This window comes from Crocodylus siamensis, chromosome 1 (assembly GCF_052110815.1).
Source record: "Crocodylus siamensis isolate JL-2025a chromosome 1, ASM5211081v1, whole genome shotgun sequence".
Taxonomy (NCBI): domain Eukaryota; kingdom Metazoa; phylum Chordata; order Crocodylia; family Crocodylidae; genus Crocodylus; species Crocodylus siamensis.
Genome location: NC_143395.1, coordinates 304080610 through 304104215, shown reverse-complemented (window position 1 = coordinate 304104215; position 23606 = coordinate 304080610). Strand labels below are relative to the sequence as shown.

The 23606-nt window shown below is 44.2% G+C and overlaps 1 protein-coding gene across 3 annotated transcripts in view; it reads right to left on the bottom strand.

The window, feature by feature from the left end:
- Positions 1 to 896: 896 nt before the first annotated feature.
- Positions 897 to 23606, bottom strand: part of SH3RF3 (SH3 domain containing ring finger 3) — a 381928-nt gene continuing 359218 nt past the window's right edge. For 2 of the 3 annotated variants that reach the window (XM_090021443.1, XM_090021453.1), the window contains 2 exons: positions 20156 to 20493; positions 897 to 4129 (listed from right to left, as the gene is read on the bottom strand). In XM_090021443.1, the coding sequence (XP_089877569.1) occupies positions 3961 to 4129; positions 20156 to 20493 (507 nt within the window). In that variant the 3' untranslated portion in view covers positions 897 to 3960. Of the gene's footprint in view, positions 4130 to 20155; positions 20494 to 20520; positions 21422 to 23606 lie in introns of those variants that run through there. The other variant, XM_090021464.1, reaches the window with a different exon arrangement.

Below are 23606 nucleotides of genomic sequence, written 5' to 3'. Positions count from 1 at the left end.
TTAAAGCACTTGTTATGCAGTTCAATTATATCACTCTAAGGCAAGATTATCTCTGATCTGTGCTACCCAACTCCTGTTGTACTCTGCCCCCCACACTAGTGGGAGCAGGAGGGGACCCTGAAGGACATGGGAAAGCCCTGGAGGTAAGGGGGAAGCTTGGCACGGGGTTGGGGGGAGGGAAGGAGAGGGGGATTCTTACCTGTCAGTCCTCCAGGTCCTTGCTGGCCCGAAGTGTGACTGCTCCAAATGTGAGCTAGTGCTACCATCCATCGACATTTGTGTGGCTCACAGCCAGTTGTGTAACAAGGCCCTTAGTGGGTCTGTTTGGCAGAGCTGCTCAATGTGAGTAGGGTTTGTAGAAAGGTGACCCTTTATGGGCACATCATATTTCATTTGGAGAAAGTCCTGACATTTACAAGCAGAGAACTCTATGATTTTAAATGTCAGACACATTTCTTCCTTCACCCTATTTTCAAAGTCACCTCCTCTGCTCATGGTCAGACTGATCACCACATTTGGGATAAAGAAGGAATTTTACTTTACAGCCCTCTGTCTTGGATCTCTTGAGTGTTTTTAAAAACCCTTACAGCAACAGGACATTGACGGTGCCCTTGTCCCCTTGCTTCACCTTGGGCAGGTTCTTAAGTGTTTTAGGGCAATATGTCTTGTAGTTGTGTAACAGGGTTACTGGTACAGTTTTAGAGACAGGTTAGACAAGCACTTGTGTACGATGGTCTGGCTAGAGATCTTGGGGAGAGGGTTGGACTAGGTGATCTCCTGATGTCTCTTCCAACTCTACTTTTCTATGATTCTGTGATTCTTTTTTGTTGCAACCTGCAGATCAGGTATTTTATTTAATCACTTAACCATCTAAATAACAGAAACCTCAGTTAAGTTACCTTGATATTTATTTTATTTAAAGGATCAGAAACACAGTCATTGTAATTCATTTGTACTCATAAGCGCCAACATTTCCTAAATCACGTTAACATTCATGTATCACAAAACCACTTTCTGAGCTGTGCAAAGTACGAAGGAACTGTTCAATTAGCTGAACCCATTTCTAGAATAGCGACCCTGGCATTATACAAAATGGGGCTGCCAGAGGGATTCTTTTGCTTTTTTTTTCTATTGTAGGAAATGTACTCGCACTCCCCTACTTCCCTCTCTCTTTCCTTTGTATGTAGTTAGAAAATGGACCACAGTAGGAGTCAATCCTTTTCCACAGTCATGGCACTGGGTCACTTTCTTTAATGCTGATCAGTCTGATGTTCTGCACTCGTACTCCTGGCATGGAACGGATTTGACCACGAAGATTACTCAATAACCCAAACTGTTATAATAAGCAATAAACAGGAGTAAGAAACAGCTGGTTTCCAAACTTTTAAACACCAAAAAAATATTTCTTGGAGGAGGTATGACCAAAAGGAATATTTTAACTCTCATTATCTATTTTTATCATCATTATTGTCCTCACTCCAAAATACATTTAGAAACACTGATTTCATGACACAGACATGAGTCCTTTATTTCCCTGCATACTAGCTTTTGTGTCATACAATTTAAGCATTAGAAGGTGGAAATCTGGAAGTATTTTAGAGCTGGCTGAATACAATATGCAGTAACCAAGGCATCTTCCTGTTTCATTTTTCTGAGCATAGTAAATGCAGTCTTGGAACCAGATTTGAACATGGATTTAATCATTATAGTTTCAGCAAAAATCTCTCTCCTTCTGACAGTATTCATCCAGAGACTTTACAGAACACATTTTTGACGTGGCTAGCTTGCTAACTCTCTAGTGACTTGTGCAACACTGATTTGGACCAAATAACTGGTCAGATAGTTCTTTGTTCTTAAGTCAGTCTTTGGCAGAACAAAAATTGTTAATCTTCTATTGGTTACAAAAAGGCAACCTTCTCCCAACAATAGTCAAACATTTTAGCAGCTGATTTTCTATAACTGGGACTATTAACAAATGATATAATATTAAAAATGGGGGGAAAAATTATGCCTCCCTTCCCCCCAACCCGCCCTCTCCAAAAAAAAAAATTGAAAATGTCTCCATGTTCTGAAGGTGCTACACTTAGCCACAGTCTGTGTTTCTGGAATCTGTTCATTACATATGACAGCAAAAGGAACTTAATTTTACTGGAGAACAGTGTCACAGAATGGAACTTAAACATGAACATTCATTTAGACATATTGTGATATGTGCTAGTATACACATCTTGAAAAACAACAAAAGACATCTTCCTCATGTGAAATACTGGTAAGAAAAGAATGTCAATTATCTATTTCAATAAGATCATGTCCAGAGAACTGCCCCCTAACTTGTGCTTGTTGGCCTTGGCAATCAGCTTGCCACTTGTGAAAGGCAAGATACTGCCACAGTTAAGAATATTCCTTTATCAGAACTTGGTTTATGCATAATTGCATTTTAAAAAATACTCTCATAATTACATTTCTGGATTTTTTTTCTCTTCTTGCTTAATATGAATAACAGGATAAACTTGCTTTATAGTTATTGCACTTTGAAGTCCCTGGTAGGATGGAAGCTTATATTGCCCGATTCATTTTGTATTGTAGCTTCACCACGTTTGCAAACTGAACAGCATCAAGAACTGTACATTTCTACAGTAAGAAATCACACTTTGATCATGATCATTACAGCCTTTTCAGCTCAGCTCTCATCTCTGTGATGCAATGACAGAGGAAAATTCCACTATTCCTGTGCTTGCTGGAATCTGCAGTGTTCTTTTTATTGCCTTAAAAGTCAATTAAAATTACTCCTCCTGGAAATGCTCCCAATTCTTGAATACTTAGCACTGTCTAGACAGAGTATTGTGCTTTAGAAACTACATCTGTGAGAGGAAGCTTGTTACACACAGTCAAGTATATGCCCATTGCTGCTGAACCTGATTTTCTCTCTTGCTTTATGTAACGCTAGCAAACACTTTGAACTTGCTGAAACGTGCTTTAGATACATTTCAGATTCCTATGTCAAATGTGAAACCTGCTGCAGCCTCGCCGTTGAGCCAAACCAAACTTTTCCTAATAAAAAAAGTAGCACCAGATGTTATGAAAAAGAGAAAATGTCTGCTCTATTAGGAATATACACAGATATAAAGGATAACAATTCTTACAGTAAAAAGTATGTCGTACAAAAAAAAGCAATTGGAAGTGATACTGAAGGACAAATAACCATGCTGTATATAATAAAGGCAGAAGACAGGTAAAAGGGATTCTGCTCAGAGAACCACAATTGAATGGTGGAGCCATACTTCCTCAGGCGTGTTCCCAGTACATGTCACTGGTGCTTCAGATGCTATGAAACTCTAGTCACTAACACACTTTCTTGACTGACGCTTTTATGCAACACATTTTTGAGGTATATCAACAGCATGACACTAATGTTTTGGACTCCTCATTCTTCCTTGCAGGATACTGCCCAATTCTTTAGCTGGGTTTTCTGTACTTTCCCTTATCTCTCCTGGAAAAATAAAATCCCAGTTCCATGAGCTTCCTACCACCCCTCCTTAAACTTTCAAATCCATCTTGCATAGGCCAGTAATAAGAACACTGCAGCTCTGACAAATAAGTTACAGCAATAAAACAACTTTCACTTTTTTCTCTTTTTTTAAAGATATTTTCTCTATAATTTACACAAAGGGGAACAGGTAGAGTTCAGGTTAGATACAGTCCAAATGTGCATCCTCTCAGTCTGTAATTCCAGGTGGAAGGCACTACTTCAACATACCACTGTATGCACCAGATATGGTTTTGGAAGCACAGCAGAGTACTGTGCCTCCAGAGCTGTAGACGGGACGGCTGGGGAGTCTTTGGAAATAGAAATGGCAGTGGATATCAGTCAGGTCTTCCTTGGCTGTCTCTTTTTGTGCTATGGAATTTCCCCTGAAAAAGCCTTCAGTTCAGAGAGTGGCAATGAGTAAAAGCGTGTCCTCAGAAGCTCTCTACAAAGCTTCCGGGGAAGAGGCCCGTCCTGCCATTTCGCTGTAATGTCCCTTTATACCAGCCGTCCTCTCTTTTCTTGTGCACAAACACAATGTCACCTTCTTTCAGTTCAATTTCTGCTTCGCTTTGAGGTGGGTATGGTACCACAACACGATACCTGTAAAAACAGAAAGGAAGACTGTTTCACACACAAATCCAATGGTCTGATCTAGTATTCCCTCACGTGGGCAGGATGCTACTGGGATCTGCGTGAAGTCGGTCCTACTCTCATGACAGCACAGCACGTTTCAGAGGACTGCAAACTGAGTTTGCCTCAAATGCCTTGCAAAACTCCATCTCCATCTCCATCTCCATCTCCATTTCCATCTCTGAGACCTAAACTTTCCCAGCAGTTTAAAAAGGATGCTTGTCTCTTCCTAATCACTGTATGGAGTGGCCTTGTACGTCTCAGAGCTGTGCAAATAATCAATTTGTTGGTTTAGTGGCCAAACCGGGGTCACCAGAAAACACCCCCCTTCCCCCCAGCCCTGTGCCAAACAAAAACCCTTAAACATTATTTGGGCTTGACAGAGACCGGCCTCCTTCAGTCCCGGCAGATAAGCCCATTCATACTCATATCAAGCTCCATCTTAATTCAGTTTCTTGTCCACTACTATTGCACCTGGAAGGCTGATCCACCTTATTTCTCTGAGAGTGAGAAACCATCGTCTCATTCTAGCCATGCACAGGCAGGTTATACCCATTTGTTCTTGTGTCAATATTTTAGCTTAGGCAGCACTTCCCCACCCTCTGGTATTTATCCCCCTGGGGTACTTACTGAAAGCAATCAGGCAGCAATGTAACTGGGAGAAGGCAAGTAGGTGGCGAGTCAGAGGAGGTGCCACGAATAGGACTGGGAGCCTGCACTGTGGCAGCAGCAGCCGACTCCTCGAGAGTCCATCCTGAGCTAATGGTCAGGAAAACTCTCTGGGGCTTGGCAACTCCCCTGACCTGCTCTTTGGCATCTCTGCCCAGGGAGCTGAAATCCCTAGTTCTGCTGCTGCAATTCAGGTTCTTTGTTGGCCTTCACTTTGCTACATAAAACAAACCAAATTGAAGTCTCCTCTCCTCTAAGATTGGCTCTCCATTCCCCTGGGTAGTTCTAGTAGCCCTTCTCTGCGTCCAGTTTGAGCCTGGGTGCGCAGAACTGCACACAGCAGTGCAGATGAGATCTCACCATGGCCTTGTTCAATGGCACTAAGCCTTCTTTCTCTCTACTGCAGATACTTTGCTAGATGCATCCTAGGGTTGCATTTGCTGTTTTCATGGCTGTACCACATCTGTAGCTCAGATTCATTGTTTAATCTGCCATACACCCCATTCTTTCCCCCCTCTAGCCACTCCACTTGACTTGCCCCCGGTTTATAATAGAAAAATCAATATAGACAAAACACGTAGAGGTCAGATCCAGATTTCCTTTGTAAGTGCCACCATTTTAGGTTTTGGCACTGCTAAAAAGTATACACTCTGCCCCTAGAAGGTGATCCGGATGGACAGGGAGTTTGGTGCTGAGGATCTCAACACAATGAATGTGGAGCAGTGAAAACATTCAAAGGGGAACTTGGCACTGAGCCAGGAGGCACACAGCAAAGAAGAAACAGTGAGCACAAGGGTGTCTCTGAACTTCCGCCCCTTCTCGGAGCTTCATGTCCGCACACGCATGGTCCTGAGTGCCTAGACCTCCTCTGATGACTAGATACTGGGGGTAGTGCAGCTGCCCACCTACTACACAACTGAGCACTCAGCCAGGAAAGGGGGCACCTGGGTTCTAGATGCTCTTCAGCCTAAGGGGATTCAAACCCATGTTAGTAATTTTTAAGGCAAGTGTCTGATTCCTGCTGATGCTCGATTTACAGGTAGAAAGGAATGAAGGTATCACAGGGCCAGAAAGAGATCAAATCAGAGGAAGCCAAGCTCTAGAAGTTCAGGTCTCAGAGGAACCAAGTCTGGAGGTCCTGAACTAAGGCCCCTCTAAGGGAAGGTGTCATAGTTTCCATTAAGTGGAAACTATGACACCTCCTTTGTGGTAACCCTCAGACTATGGCTGAGAAACAAGCCTCTCACTCGCTCCTATGCTACGCACACTGCAAGCAAAGCAGGGGTGGGGGATAGCCTATCTCACCTGTAAGACCAGTGCTCTCCAAGCTGCATATTCATCATGTAAGTTTTTGCTAAAATTAATTCACCCAGCTCCCATGGTATTGTACAGTCATTTTGTCTTACTGTACAAGTGGCTACTGCTGGGAGGGAAACTGTTTTTTAGCATACAACAAGTTTCAGTTTTCACCTACTGTATTTTCTTTGAAGTTTTTCAGCAACCCTAGTTTTAAACCTATTCCTGGTTCTTTTAGGGTGAAAGAACTGGTCTCAGAGCTGGCTGTATAGATAATGCACCTAGTGAAGAAAGAACACGTGGGTTCTTCACCAAGAGTTGTGAAATGAACATAACCCCTCATGATGTGGGACTTGCATGGGTAGGGTTGCTTGGCACTTACGGGAGACCTGAGAGTTTTAACCACCAGGAAAGGGGGGTCAGGCTGATTCTTAGTGTTGGATAGTTAGATCTAGGATGCTCCCAGCTAGAAACTGCTAGTTTTGGGCTGGATCCCTGAAATTTATTTTTCAAGATGTGATGGGCTAGCTAGAGGTGATGTGAGAGGGGCGATGTGGCCCTCCAAGATTAGTTTATCCTCTGCAGCTGTAACTGTGGTATATACCCAAGGCCATCTTTGGTGCATGGGAGGGAAATTGCTCATAGAGAGAAACCAAACTGATTTTCTGCTCTGATTTGGGGACTCTGAGCCCATGAGAAATGTACATGCTTCTAAAAGTTTGGTTTTGCGTAGAATCTGAGCAATTCTATTTCCCCCCCTCAATATCCCATGAACTGGAAATCTTGAAAAAAGTCCTTTCCACAAACACTGACACATTCTATTTTCATGGAACATTTTGGATCCGGGATAGCCACACTTTCCAGCATAGTTTGGTTTCACTGGAAAATTTTTGCTCAGCCCTGCTCAGGACTTCAAAATATTTTGCTCACAAAGCTAAGGCATGGGAGCACAAAGGAGCTGCTAATTGTTGCTATTAAATAATGGCAGTAGCTCCTTATCATGTGTCTGTTTTTTTCTAGCACTGCCCCTGCCCTTGTCACACTCGTCTTCTCCTTTGCTGCATCTTGCACGGGACTTTTTCTGAAAATGACATTGGGGTTGTCAGGAGCAACACAGACAAAAAGGCTGCGCTGTCCCAAATAGTTAACAAGTAACAGAACAGTCCAGGTAGTCAGCTTCTAAGCTTTTTTAAGTGTGGGGAGGGAAAGCCTGTGACTATTTTTGCTGCTTATAGGCCATACCTATACAGGCAACCCCCACTTAGCGCTCTTAATTGGATCTGGAAAAACTGAGTGCTAAGCGAAATCCATTTCCTCATAGGAATTAATGTAAATAGCAATAATTGGTTACCGCCACTTCTTGCAGCTGCTGCTGCCTCTCCCCACGCCTCTGCCCATCCACCAGCCACTCCAGCCCCATATGCCCTGCTGCCTTGCCCTGAGCGCGAGCCGCCGGTCCTGACTGCAGGCACTTGTGCTTCTGCTGCCCCAGCCTGGGTGTGGGCCCCTGCTGGCCCTGACCACTTCTCACTGCTTCTTCGCACCCCTCCACCTGCTCCAGCACCAGATGCCAGGCCAGGCCCCACACTCTTGCTGCCCCACGCTGGGCCCCTGCTAGCCTTGGCCCAGGCACTGGCACAGGCCCTGCATTCATGCCTGCCCCTCCCCGCTTCTCACTGCTACCACCACTTCTGCTTCTCCCCACCCACCTGCCAAAACTCACCGATTCCACTGAGCAATATAGAAAAACTAGCTGGGCGCTCAGTGGAATTGGGTATGATTTTTAAATGAGCACTGTAGTGAAATAGCACTAACCGAAACTGCGTTAAGTGGAGGTTGCTGGTACTGCCTCTCTGTTGAGCCTGGGACCGCAGCTGAGAAATAAGACCTACTCCATTTGCTCCCTCTCTGCACTTGCCCAAACTCAGTAGTTAAGGTAGAGTAGATGGCTCAAAGAAGCTTTGAGTCCATTCCCTGTCTCATGCATCTGAGAGCAGTACTAGAGCACCCATGCAGGACCCCATCTTGTCACAGAATCACAGGGTGGGAAGGGACCTCAAGGGTCACCTGGTCCATCCCCTGGAGGAATGCTACTGCTAATCCCTCCTTCCCACTATTTTGCTGGGCTTGAGCACATGCAAAGGGTGAAATGAACGGGTGAGCCTTATTTCTTGGTAGCTAGGTTGGGCGCAGCCAGGAGGTAATATAAACATGCCTTAAGGCATATTCCTAGATGCAGTCCTATGGAAATCATGGATCTTGCATATCTTTTGCTGACTGATGTGCAGAATTGAGAATAAAACATACGTAATACACAGCTGATCCTCCTCACCATGTGCAGTTTCACTAATCAGTTGGCATTTATTTAATAATCAATACCTGTCTCACTAATTGCAAAGAAATGAATACAGTAAGATAGTTAAAGAAACACCAATTGATCATTCAAAACATTGCTCTGAATGATTTAATACATTTACCATTGCTGTATGGTCATTAATACCCAATTAATGTTTTTCACAGTCAAGTATTTATTTAAAATAATTACGTGCCTTACAGCTAAATTAAATGTGCACTTGAAAATCTCATGGTGCAACATTACCATAAGTTCTCTCAATTGATTCCCAGTGGGTTGGTACCACATCAAGGACCTCTCTGAAACTGAATGACAGTAGCTAATTTTCATTGCAACCACTGCTTGGATCCCTGCTGGCTCCTGTTGTGAAGCTACAGACTCAAAATATGTGACAGCGAAACTGCCAGATTTGGCTACAGGAGCTTTGTGCTTTAGCACGGCCAAGGATCCTGTTAGCTGTAAACATGTTCGGCTCCATCCAGAAGTGGGTGCTCTGCTCTAAAATACCTGGTTAAAATCTTATTGTCTTGACTGGCAACATAGTCAGGTAGAATCTAAATCTGTGTTCAAGCAGCATCAAAAATTAGTTGGTCATCTCTTCCCCTTGGCCAGTAAATCTAGTTGTCACTTGTTTCCTATGTGGAAAAGCAAATGATATAGGTTGAAATGTGCACTGCCTGCTGGCTGCAGGGAAACAGTCTATCATACTGTCATTTGCAGAACTGCTAAATTTCTCTTGTGAGGCTTTGCCAATTACCACCATTATGCAAATGAGCACACACATTATTTCAAATGCTCTGCTTCAATGTTGATTAATTAAATTATCAGACTGGAACAATTTTTAGCAAAGATGATGCCAAATTTCAGATCTCACAGCTGTAATAACATCATTTTGCAGTTCTGTTTCCCGAGTTTCTGCATATACAGAAACAAGTCTCACTGTGGTCTTGAAAAATCAGAGAGGTATTATTTTCCCCATTTTACAGATGAGGAAACTGAGTTACAGAAATGTGCCATAATTTGTGTAGGTTAGCACGAACAGTCTGTGACAGAGTATTCCTGACTTCTAGTTCTGTACCTTAAGACCCTCCTTTTAAAAACCAAGTAGAATCTCACTAATGGCCAATTGCTAATTAATATATATTTCATATTAGCAAGCGAGGTTTTATTGTGTGTGATACGTCCCTCCAAGCCCAGCAATCATATATTGGTACAGCTAATTTCTTCGGGGTTTTCCTTAAAGATTTATAAAATAAAACCAGGTTCCTACATCACAGAATGCATCTTTTAATTAATATGTATTTTAATGTTAGTGTATCATAGTACAACAGCAAACATACATTGATAAAAGCAATGGGGAACTCAGAAATAAAAAACTTCAGGTCCATGTCAGCTATATAATCTTTCCTGAGGCTGCATTTCCCCCACCTCTGAGATTGCTGGATTTGCAGATGAGGGAAATGAGAATTACTGAGGTTCTAATATACAGAGTAAAAGACCACCTGGAACTGCTTCTAGACATGATAAATTAGACCAGTCAAACCTTGTGATGCCATTGGAAACCTCCAGATGGCATTTTAGTCTAGTTTTCCTCAGGGCGGTAATAAAAACATAGCATTTTTTAAATATAAAAGCTCTTCCTTCTCCTTCCCGATATTTTTCCTTTTCTCCCTATAGGGCAGTCTTTCCTACTTCTGTCTCAGTTTGCACTTCTCTCCTTTCCTCTCCTTCCTCTCTCATCTGAACAGTGTTATGAAAGCAGTAGGCTCTCTTCAAATCTGCTGGGCTTGTCAAAAATCTTGGAATTATCAGTGTCATATTGCACCTCTAATATTGAGTTTTCTAGCACTAAAGAGGGACTGGTGGTGCTATCCATTATTAAGTAAGACACTACTCTCACTTGCTTATAACCTTGCCAAGCTTTTACCATGTGGGCTGATTTTTTTCATGCCAGATGACTGCCTCAGGCTCAAATTGTTTGGAAAATTTTAGCCCAAGTGGCTCTGAGGTTTCCAGTACCTAGGATAGGGGAAAACATGTTCATTTGTTGCATTAGAAAAAATCTAGTGAACTTTTCTTTCAAAAGCTCCTATACCCCCCAGTTCTCTGGAGCCAAAACATAGCTTTTGTTTCAGGGATGTCTCTTTATCTGCTCTGTTGCAAAGTCAGCCACATTTAGGCATCATGCATGCCTTTCGAAAACTCTCAGACTGCACATGCTAGAGATTCAGATCTGAAAGCACTAATGATGCTATCTGCACTGAGCATGCTCCAGCATCTCATGGCTTCTACCTGGGACCACACTATATACATGGCATCTCCACACACCTGCCTCCAGCCCACTTGTACAGGGTAATGCTGGACTATTCCTGAACCTACTGTTCCTAACTGAGCACCAGCACTGAAAGCAAGAAATCTCAATGGCACCCTTGCAAAAGTGGAGGAGGAAAAAGCAGAAGGAAAAAAAGCCAGAATTGGAGGGGGGAGGGAAAGGAGTAGATTGGAGTAAGGAGGCTGGACACCAGCTGCTGTGAGGTCGGGGAACACTGATTAGGAAGCAGATAGGGGCCAGATTCAGACTGAATTGGTAACTAGGAAGGAAAGGAGAGAGAGATCTGCTGGATTAGAACAGTGGTTCCCAACCTTTTTTATACTGCTGACCAGCATGGGATAGGGCACATGGAGCTGGATGCCTCCTACCAGGACTGCCCCGCTGCCCACCTTTAACCCCACACGTGATTGCCAGTGGTGGAAGCTGCTCACCCAGGCAGACAGATGGGGGGGCTGAGCGGGGGGGTTGTGTTATGACCCGGCAGCCAACCCTTCGCAGCCCAGTGGTTGGGAACCTCTGGACTAGAAGACCAAGACTCTGAGCCAGGAAGGAGATGGTGATACCACCTGGGAAAGGACAGAGAGACCTTATCAGGCTAAAAAGAAAGGCCTACAAAGGATGGAGGATGGGATTCACCTCCAAGGAGGATTATTCTGCACTGGTCTGGTCCTGCAGGGAGCAAACCAGGAAACCCAAGGCTGCAACTGAACTCCAACTAGCTTTGAGCATCAAGGACAATAAAAAGTCCTTTTTCAGATATGTGAGGAGCTAGAGGAAAAGCAAGGGCAACATTGGACCTCTGCTGAACCAGATGGGACAACTGACACCCAGGAAAAAGCCAACCTATTAAATGAGTACTTTGCATCGGTCTTTCATCAGTCCCATGGGACGCCCATGACCACTACGGGACAGGGAGGTCTGGGTGAGGGAGATCCCCTGCCCTCCATTAATGCTGACCTCGTGAAGGAACACCTTGAGCAGCTGGATACCTTCAAGTCAGCTGGCCCTGACAATCTACACCCCAGGGTACTCAAGGAGCTGGCGAACATCATAGCTCAGCCCCTGGCATAAATCTTTAAGAAGTCCTGGCACTCTGGTGTAGTGCCTGAAGACTGGAAGAAGGCCAACATGGTGCCTATCTTCAAGAAAGGGAAGAAAGTGGATCCGGCTAACTACAGGCCCATTAGCCTGACTTCTATCCTGGGGAAGATCTTAGAAAAGGTTATTAAACAGGCCATCCTTAATGGACTGGCCAAGGCCAACATCCTAAGGGATAGCCAGCACAGGTTTGTTGCAGATAGGTCTTGCTTGATCAACCTCATTTCCTTCTACGACCAGATGACCTAACACCTGGACAAGGGAGAAGAGATTGATGTCATATATCTTGACTTCAGAAAAGCCTTTGATCTGGTATCCTATGATCACCTCTTGGCAAAACTGGCCAGTTGTCGCCTTGGCTCCACCACGATCCGCTGGCTGGGAAACTGGCTCCGTGGTCGGACCCAGAGGATGGAAGTGATTGATGGAAGTCACTCATCATGGTGTCCTTTGATCAGTGGGGTCCTCTCTGTTCTTGGACCAATATTCTTCAACATCTTCATTAATGATGTGGACATTGGAGTCAGGAGCAGACTGGCCAAGTTTGCCAATGACACCAAACTTTGGGGCAAAGCATCCACACCAGAAGACAGGCGGGCAATCCAGGCTGACCTGGACAGGCTCAGCAAATGGGTGGATGAGAACCTGATGGTGTTTAACACCGAAAAATGCAAGGTTCTCCACCTTGGGAGGAAAAACCTGAAGCATCCTTATAGGCTCGGCAGTGCTACGTTGGCTAGCACTACAGAAGAAAGAGACTTGGGGGTCATCATTGACCACAAGATGAACATGAGCCTGCAATGCGATGCTGCGGCTAGTAAAGCGACCAAAACGCTGGCTTGCATCCATAGATGCTTCTCGAGCAAATCCTGGGACGTCGTTCTCCCCTTGTACTCGGCCTTGGTGAGGCTGCAGCTGGAGTACTGCGTCTAGTTTTGGGCTCCACAATTCAAAAAGGATGTGGAGAAGCTTGAGAGAGTCCAGAGGAGAGCCACGCGCATGATCAGAGGTCAGGAAAACAGATCTTACGATGACAGGCTGAGAGCCACAGGACTCTTTAGCCTGGAAAAGCGCAGGCTCAGGGGTGATCTGATGGCCACCTATAAGTTTATCAGGGGTGACCACCAGGGTCTGGGGGAACGTTTGTTCACCAGAGCGCCCCAAGGGATGACGAGGTCGAACGGTCACAAACTCCTGCAAGACCGTTTCAGGCTGGACATAAGGAAGAATTTCTTTACTGTCCGAGCCCCCAAGGTCTGGAACAGTCTGCCAGTGGAGGTGGTTCAAGCACCTACATTGAACACCTTCGAGAGTAAATTGGATGCTTATCTTGCTGGGATCCTATGACCCCAGCTGACTTCCTGCCCTTTGGGCAGGGGGCTGGACTCGATGATCTTCCAAGGTCCCTTCTAGCCCTAATGTCTATGAAATCTATGAAATCATAGTTTGGGAGCCACATGACAAGGTGATGAGATCAGATTAAGGTCAGATGAAGATCTAGGGAGAGGGAGACTGGGACTGACTGGGCCAAAAGACTGGGATGAAGAGCCAGGAAGCCGGGAGACTTGGATAAGGAGCTGGAAAGGATGCAGGAAGGAGAGACATTAAGGTTGGATGAGATGAGTTCAGGGAAAGAGACTAGGAGTGGGAGTTAACATGGGGAAAATAGGATGCTGGAGATGAGAAAGGAGAGTCTCGTGATTAAAGCTGTAGAAGACTGCCTGAAGTCTAATCCTGCCCTGCCCCACAGTTGACATGTAATGCTGGGTAACTCATTTAAAGCACATTTTTCACAGATGGCCATTAATTGGGTATTCCTCATTTTGTGGATGCTCAGTTTGACTCACATAAATGCTGAGCACAAACAGCTCTAACTGAAGTTAATGAGAACTAGACCTTGAATATTTCCAGTGCTGTATAATACTATGCATTCTGAAAAATCATGTCAAAAGCATTTCAAACTGGGCAACAAAGTAAACTGACACTTCTTTCCAGCTAATCCTCATTTTAACAATGGAGAATTATTACCACCTTGTCAACTCATGGGGCCCAGGTGAAAATAAAGCAATTAATGGTTGTGACACTACAGTGTTGAGTGCCATAGAAAAAGCCCATGTGGTAATTAGTGATTCCATCTTCAGAAAAGGACTTTGAAAGTTGGCATGAAATAAGGCCTGAGACCATGTGCTGAACAAGGAGTAAATACGGCCTTAGGCCACATGCTGAATAAAATACTGACTAGCTACACCCTGGATGAACCAGGGGTCTTGTGGAAAAAAGAAAGTATACGCAACCGTGATTAAAGACGGTATAATAATGCACAAGGGGCTAATTATGCAACCTTAATTCTGATATTTGGTAACTTCTGAGTGCTTGATTTTGCACCCTTAATATTCTCTTAATGTAGTTTTTGCATGCAGTATAAACACATTATGGTCTAAGAAAGCAAGAGAGCTCACCTACCAAAATTTCATAGAAGGAATAAGCACAAGTAGATCATGTTTGTACTGGGTATACCAAGCCTTTCGTATATGACAACCCTTACCAAGTGGAAATAAACAATTTATTCCATTTAGGCCCATACTGTTGGTTAAAAGTTCAGTCTGACTGCTGCATAATTTAGATGGAAGACTTTAGAGACTTAAGACGTTTCTTCAAACATTAAAAGCCTGAAGCCACCTAGCTGCTTTCCTGTTACAATCACTGAATTAGTAAGTAACCTCAAACAAGTCAGCTGTGGGCCTCACCTGGATCCTGAACACTCCCTGCTGGAAATCACATTTTGCTGAGTAGCTCATTTTAAATTTTAGAGGTGGCATTTTAATCCAGGTAAGTATCTATGCAGGGAAATGTAACAGGGATTTGTTCATGTGCTTAGGTTAGAACATGTTCGAGTCATTGTTAAAATTGCTTTACCATTTACATGCCTTCTCTTTGAACAAAAAAATAAATGTAAATACAGGGAAATTAAACCAAGAAATCCATAAGCATGTGTGTAAGTGCTTTCCTGAATAAGGACCTCAGCTTTGAATGAAGCAGACATTTGTGGAGAACACCCCTAATGAACTCACATGATGGCTGAATGAAATGTATATTTTAGAAGTCATACACCGTACTTATCCTGTCTTGAACTACTGTCATGGTAATATTTTGTTTGAAGGCTCTATGGGCCCCTCTACACATGCAGGTAAAGGTGTGATGGGATCTAATGCCTGATTCACATTGTCACGGCGCAGGACCCTAAGAGTGGCTGTGATTTCTCCTGGTGCCCCTACTGTGCCAAGTTGCCTGTTTAGCACCCTCGTTCTTGCCCGCCACAACTTTGATGGTTCTATAATATCAATGGGAGGCTGCCTTTACTTGACCCCTTGGAACCAGTGCTCTTACCCTTCTGGTCCCTGCTCTATACCACATAGATTCTGGTGCCCCAACCCTATGGGCGTCGCGTGGCTCCTTCCACCCCTAATACCACACCCCAAGCCTCTCAGTTGTTCTGGACATTATCCCGTCTATGCTCTTGCTCTCTAATCTTGTACTTGCCCTCACCGGGCTCTAGTCGTACGCTTGCCCTCACTGGGCTCTCTAGTCTTGTACTTGCCCTCACCGGCCTCTAGTCATACGCTCGCCCTCACCGGGCTCTCTAATCTTGTACTTGCCCTCACAGGGCTCTATTCGTATGCTCGCCCTCATCGGGCTCCTTATTTCTATACTTGCCCTCACCGGGCATCTTACTGTGCTCACCTCAGAGCACTCGCCCTTACTGGGGCCGTCCCACACTCCCCACACGCTCACCCCCACAGGGGCCTGTTTTGTGTTCCCTGTGCTCACGTTGCCCACACTGGGCTTCGTCTCCCGCACCTCCCGCAACCGGGTTGCCCGCACTGGGGCTTCGTCTCCCGTGATCGCGATGCCCGCACTGGGTTTCGTCTCCCGTGCTTCCCGCGGTCGGGGCTCAGGTGGCCATAGCCATGCCTGGCCCTCAAGACCCCTTTCGTGGGACTGGGGTCAGTGCCCCCTGAATGTTGTGCCCTCACTGGGCTTCTGGCTTGCACGCCCCTCCCTAGGGCTCTACTCGTGCTCATGCCCACACTGGGGCCCGTCTCGCGTTGCACGACTCTGCCCCACTGGGGCCGGGGTCGGCACAAACCCCAAACGCGGCACCCCCTCTGGTGCCAGGAACCCCCACTCTACTGGGTAGCTCCTATGAGGCCTCCTCCAACCCCTACAGCCTCACCTGGTCCTCCAGTATTACACAAACAACCAAACAGAAAACATAAAGCCATAAGCCAACCGGCTGTAACACAAAATAAGCCTCCTGGCTATAACATAAATTCTGCGCCACCCTGGCTCTCCTTCATACCTCCCTGTCAGGGTTCTCTCCACCTCGTGCCATCATGCAGACGCTCAGGCGGTCAGGCTGCCCTGCCCTGCCCTGCAGCAGAGCTCCTGCTGCTGAGGCATGCCTGATTCACATGATCAATCCTGACTCTTGCCTGCAAAAAGCCACTCTAATTAAAGCCCCCCCATCTGCCCCTGCCCCAGAGCCCCAGTAAAGATGCCCTAAGGTGGTACCCTGCCCTGTCTTTTGCCTAACTTTAGATTAGCATGGCTAACTCCTCCTCTTTAGCAAATTGACTTAACATCCATTGAAAGACATGAGAGAACCAGGGCCCTTCCATTGCAACCAAACCACTGTTAGCCACACCCAAATACATAAGTGAAGCAATGTTAAAACTAACTCTCCTTTCTCCTTTACCTACATATGGCAAGAGAAGGAAATTAGGAACATGAAAATTAGAAAATCTTGTGATGAGCTTGACCTTGAATCACCTTCCTCTCTGACCTGATGCAATTTATGTGCACGAAAGGCTGCCTTGCCATTCAGAAGAACACATAATTCCTCTTTAGTGTGTGACCCTCAAAGCTGCAAGCAATTAGAGTCCTTTGATGCACCTCTAATATGGTGAGCAGTGTAAATGTCAAGAGCTTGGTTTTGATCAGTAGTGTGCAGACAGGGGACTCAAGGAGTTAGAAAGGCAGCCTACATGGAAGAAGTATCATGGCCCTGCTGCCTGCAAAAGCCCCATTTGGAAGGTTGTAAATATTAAGGAATGTGCTACTCTTTCCAATCTTTCTCGGCGTCTGTATGTGCACAGATGGGCGTTGTGAGATTAGAAGCCAAGTACAGCTAAGTGCACTGAAATGCTTTGCAGTTTTTTTTTTAAATAAATTTCATCAAGCATCTGAATCTGTTTATCTAATCTTTTTTTCTTCTTCTTTTTAAAAGAATTGGTCCTACTGTGGGGATGAAATGCAGAAAAATGCAAACAAGCAAAATACAGGGTTTTGAGATACTGAACGCAAGTCCTTCCATTGCCAGATGTGAAATGAACAAGCAGTTTCAAAACTGTAATTTGTTTTAAAAAAAATAATTTGGTGCTTTGGAGCAATTTGGTGATTTAATGAGCACAGATGGATGTGGGATGAATTTCTAAGAGACAAGCGCTTAATGTGTCTGCTCAGATTATTCCAGGACTAAGCGTTATCCTTCCTCATGCACAGAGGTAATTTATATTCCCCATTATATGCATAAAGAACTATTTGATCAGCTAAGGAATGCAGATACACCAATGATATGGAAGCTAATTCATAAATCAATTAGAGAATCTTGCCTGCTGTGTATAATTAAGGTTACTTCAATTATAGCTTATTTTCCAATTTAAGGCCCAGGAAATCAAAATGCTTAAAATCCAAAGGAATTCTTTACCACTGCGTATTGCAATTACCAATATTTTTAACTGTTTAAGTGTCTGGTCTCCAAGCCCATTCACTGATTCTAATAATTCTGATCAGACAGAATTTACCAAACCTCCCCATCACTTTCTCACTACTCCACTTCACTGCAATGGATTGGTGCTGTCAAAAGTGAGCAGTTTCCCTGGAAGGCCACTGGGAGGTGCATTAGGTACTAGACAAACATGTGGCATGTGCCAGCATCTGAAGCAATGCACTTCTGAAGTCTCTGCAGCTCTGCAGCAGCTGGCGCAAGATATGCGAAGGATGCCTTTCCTGTTTCATTCCTTATGCTTGTTTCTGAGGCCTTCTCTATACCATAGTTACATTTAGGTTAGGTACAAACAAAATACCTTTACTGGTACAAGTTATCGGAAGCCAGTCTATATCCGTAACAAAACAGAAGTTCGGCACGCATAGACTGGTTTAAAAATGGCAGAACCTGGTCTACGATTTGCCTCCCCTTCCACTTAAGGGCAAATGTGCTTTCTGTTCATTATCAATCTAAACTACACTGCTTACAGAAAACGTCATTAACTCAGATTGACTCCGCCTTGGTCTTTTTGAATGTCTGTACCTAGCCTTAAAGTAAGGTGTGATTTTAAACTGATTTAGTTCAAACTGGTGCTAAATCCAGTTGATGTTGATTTAAGTCTCTGTGTTATGTTAATCTAAATCGGTATATGGCAGGTATAAACCAAGCTAAATATGTCCACACAGGGTTTGGTTTTTCACTCTTAACTACTTTGCTTTCTTAAAGCCAAAAGGGACCACTGTGATAGTCTAGTTCACCTTCCTGGATAACATGGGCCATAGGATGTCCTGTATTCATTCATACTTCAAGTTCAACACTTGTGCTTGAATTAAAATGTATCTCTTAGGAAGCATCTAATCTTGCTTTATATATTTCCAGGCAATGGACAGCCACCACAGCCATCGGTGAGTTGTTTCAACAGTCAGTTTCCATTACTATCAACATATTGAGCTGTATTTCTTGTCCTAATTAATTTATCTTCAACTTCTACCCACTGGATCTTGTTATTCCTTTGCTTGCTAGATTGAAGAGACATTTATTATCACATTTCTGTTCCCTGTCTAGGTGTTTACAAGCAATGAACATGCCACCCTTAACCTGCTCTTCAATAAACTGACTAGATTGGGCCTTTTCTGTTGAAGTAAAAGACACCTTTTCCAATCCTTTAATAATCCTTGTGGCTCTTCTCTGAACACTGACATTTTTTACCTTTCTCCTACCTGAATAAGAGCTACAAGAACTAGAAAGAGTATTTCAGTAACAGTCACACCAGGCCTAGAGCTACCAGAGTAATTTTTCTTGCCCACTTTACATATTGGTACAATGTTGGTTTTTAGTTTTTTTGGAATATCTCCAATGTGTGGAGACCTATTGAAATTCAATGTTAATGGTGTAAAGAGTTCACTGGACAGCTCTTTTAAAACTCTTGGGTGTAAGTTATTTGGACCTGTTGATTTACAGGGGTTTAGCCATGTTAGTTAATTTTTAACATCATCTTCAGTTACTATTGGAGTTAAGAGTGTTTTATTGTCATATGATATGAATACATTATAGTCTTTCCCCTCAAATGTTCAAGCAACCACAGAATAGAATTATTAATGGAATATTTCTGTACCTTTCAAACAAGGTTTGCTTTAAACCCATTTATCTTTGAAAGTAGACAAGGTCTGAGTCCGCCTCTCTCTTTCCAGTCTGTTTTCTCCTTTCTTCTCTCTTGGTGGTGCTACCCTATTTTCTTTTCTTGTTCACAAGATTAGCAGCTTTCTGGATAGCAAGGTGCAGAGCTGACTACCAAAACAAACTCAAGAATTCTAGTCTCATTCCTTGTGCTGCGGGGAACAAGCTATTTCTGGTGGAAAAGTATATTGGAGGTGGCACTACTTGGTAATGACCTAAATAACCAGGTATTCTAACGACTTCCCTGTTTGATACTATTCAACAGGCCAGTAGACTGAGCAAAAACACTTCTGCTGTTACCTAGCATATGATGTACTACATAACATTCAACTGAGATTAATATACAGTGATTCCTATTTAAAAGGTGGCATTTGCCAACAGCATCCCCATATAGTGGTAAGAGATACTGCAGCTTACTCCTCTGTTAAACACAGGAAATAACTGTGAAGACCATATGATATACACTTATAAATGCTGTTTTTTTAACAATTTAAATCATAGTTGTCTTACTCAGGTGTGAGGTGGTTTTCAATAGGTAGAATGGCTGCAGTCTTCTAATTTAATAAATAGCTGAACAATCTCTAGGATCACTTGTCTTACACATTTTTAAACTAATGGACAGCACAATTATAACAGCCCTCATGTCTCTTCTCCATGAACACTACCTCATGGGCATGTGGTAGAGATGGCTCAAACCATTTGCAAACCCAGGCAGAAGTAAAGCTTTCAGTGGATGTGGCCTACCTTTCCCGGGGCAATGGCTTGGGCTCTGGACGGATGGCTGCCATTGAAGATGGCGGCTGTCTAGCAGGAGAAGGGATAGAAAAATTCAAATCCAAGGAGCCTGTTTTCCTGTGCAGGGGCTCCAACCCCATGGCTCCTTGCATTTCACTTTCTATTGGGCATGACCCTGCCCGGCCATGGCTGGAGAGGGAGGAGAGTTCAGGCCCCACTGCCCCTTGCAGAGCCCCCTCGACCACTCCCTGTGGGTCATGTGTTGGAGACACTGAAGGTGGGGAACGTGATTTCTTTTTTGTCGATGCTCCTGCTAGAAGCTTCAACAATCCACTCTTCTTCTCTCTCTGAAAAGGAATGAAAAGGAAACACTTTATGAGTAGGCGGTTTCTGTGCCTGGATTAGAGATGGTAAACAAAGGCCACAACCCTGTCGGTTTCCCATCTGAAAAAAAAAATCTTACTATTGTATGACACAGAATCTATCTAAAATGTATCTTTATATACAGGTGAACTGAGGTATAACATGCTCCTTCATTAACAAATATCCAAATGAAAACCTTCCTTTCTCTCTCCCTTCCCCAAATGCCTTGCTCAGTCAGCAAACTAAGCAGATAACTGATTCACTGAGGTGCTATTCACAAACCAATTTAAGAACAGGCAGCAGTGTCTGCATGGTGCCAGGAATGTAAAGGTACAAATGTCTCATCCAGAAAAGGAACACAATCCACCCCCCAACAAAGCTGGCATTCAAGGAGACAAGGAGAAAATCCTTTTACATATATCCTGTTTCAAACCAGCTACACAATCACAGTACTTCCACATCAGTGAGTTAGTGATCAAGGCTTAATTTCTGCTCACACAGATTGCCAGTTAATCAATAATTCTAATTCCTGTCACTCACTGTTGGTTCTTTTTGCCTGGCCATCTTCATTGCTCAGGCCCCAATACAGTTTAGAATATGATTCATGTGATGAATCCACCTGCAGGCTCCGGTCCTTAGTGTGGACTGTCCTTCCAATTTCCTCTTTCCTCTCTTTAAATGACCTACTACACCTTGGGGCTCAGGGTCTATGTGACATCTGACCACAATAACTACTCAGTACTAGCTCTTCAGTCCCCACAGTAGATTCTTCACAAAGACTGGACTTTTCATAGCAAACATCTTGTTCTACCACAGCGGAGCCTGCTCAAAGGCTGAAAGGTTTGGTTTTTTGTGGACAGTCAGCTTAATGGCCTCTCTCGGTGCTGCTGAAGTTGCCTTGTGCTGGATGGCCTAGGAGTAGGGGGAAGAGAAGGACAGGTGAGGCAGACATAGGGAACCTTTGCTGGATTAAATAGACAAGACAAGGTGGTGGCACTGGAGCAGCTATTAGTTTTGGTACAAGGAGATGCCTCTTAAACCAAAAATGCTTTTATAGCCTATTCCTGGTTGGAAGATGGCTTTTGTCTCTTGTACACGTCTCTGAATAAGGATGAACCCTTGGGCTGGATGGGCTTTTTGTAGTGGGTGATAGACAGGGTGAACTACCCCAACAGTGAATTTCTGTAGGCTGAAACTTGTTCTGTATTAAAGCAGAATGGAAAATCAAAATGGTGTGAATAGTTAATGAAATTCTTTAGCTAAAGCAAGATCTTTGCAAAGGATTCCTGCTGTTGTAAAGGATTCCTGCTGTTCTTCCACTAGAAAGAAAAATGATACAGATAAAAGAGTGGTTTCTTTTTTGAAAAAGCAAATTTTAGTGGGCCATATCTCACAGTCAATACCTGGACAACTCTCTCATTGACATCAGAGAGACTTTTCCATCAATAATGACTGACCAGAAACTCAGAATCTCATGCCCCCCTTGTGCTTCCATGAGCATAAGTGTGTTGAACCTGCTGGTTGTGACAAAGGAAACAAGGGAGGAAGGAGCAATGATATGCAGCAGACTCCCCACTTTCTCCTGATCTCATGGAAACTCTGTCTCAGTGTCTCCATAGTGGATCCAGGATTGTAAGAACAGAGAGGGTGGGATGATGGCTAAAAGCTCCTTCCCACATACAGGGACAAATTGCTGCATGGTGAGCCTCTAGGATAGGGACAGACATTACACACAAACCAATTTAAATGATCAGAAACTGGTTTAAACCTGTAACAGAACAGATGTTCAGTGCACATAACCTAGTTTGAAAATGGCTGAAACCAGTTTGAGATAAACCTGGTTGAATGTAGTATCAGACTTAACTGATTTGAGTCAAATGAGTTTATGCAATGCCTGTCCCAGACCTCTTCCTGGTTTAAGTTAGATCAGACTCCCCCAGAATCCCAGCATGTTCTCCGGGCTGGGCAGGACTCTCTGCTCCAGAGAGCTGGGCTGGCCCCTACCCTCTACTCCCTCAGTGGAGCTCCAGCAGAGACATGCAGGCACAGCAGCCTCTGCCTGGCTTCCCCTGCCCCTCCTTCCCCCCTCCCCTCAAGCAGGGATCCCCCCTTCCTCCCTCCTACAGCACAGACTGTAGCGAGAATATGGTATGATAGCTAATGCTGAGAGGGTCTGTGTAAGGCAGGCAGGACAAAGACAGATAGGACAGTGTCTGCTTAGGGCTTTTGGGAGATAATTAACAGGTCAGCTGGTAATGTCCCTCCATTTCTTCCTTGCTTGAACTAATGAGAGGCTTTCACTTTGCTGATGGTCTGATAAATGCTCTGGTATCAACTCTCTGCTGGGCTGGTCAAGAGCAGCAAGGGGGAGTGGGGGGAGCTTCCCTAAACAGAGCATCCTGCCAAGGCCTGGCCACACCCCCCTCAGCTCAGCCCTGTCGAAGGGAAGGGAGGGCTGCTCTAGCAGCCCCTGGCTTCTAGCCTGAGCCACTGCTGGCATCTGCCTGCATTTCTTTAGTCCAGAGAGGATGTCTGTGTAGTTACAAAATGGTTCAGCCTAGCCAGGTTAGACTAACCTGCAAAGATTGAATCAATTCAGGCCCAGGCTTTTTGAATGTCTGTCCCTAGCCCTACTGACTTGCTTTGCTTCTTTCACTGCACTATGGAACATGGCTCCATACACACCATGTGGAGTGGGTTCAAACATTTGTAGCCTGGTTCCTTTAGGGAGTGGGCAGTCAGCATCTTTCCAGAAGCACAGGGCTTTCACAGGACATGCTTGAGGGTGGGGGACTGGAAACTCCTGCGTCCTTTTGTGGCAAACCATGCTCCTAATGGAAGAGGTGAGTCAAAATTCATTTTTCCTTTCCCTAAATGGCCAGTAACCCCCACTGAGGAGTGAAAGAGGCCCTGGGTAAAGGTTTCAGATCTTGGCATGTTACATAAGCTTCTAATCATTACTGTCTTACTTTTTAAGTATAATAAATAAATCACCTCTGCTCCCAAGGATAAAACACAATGTTCAGAACAGTGAGTTAAAATGAGGATAAATATTACATTTCATACATCTACAATAAAAACATTTTTTCTGCTAAAG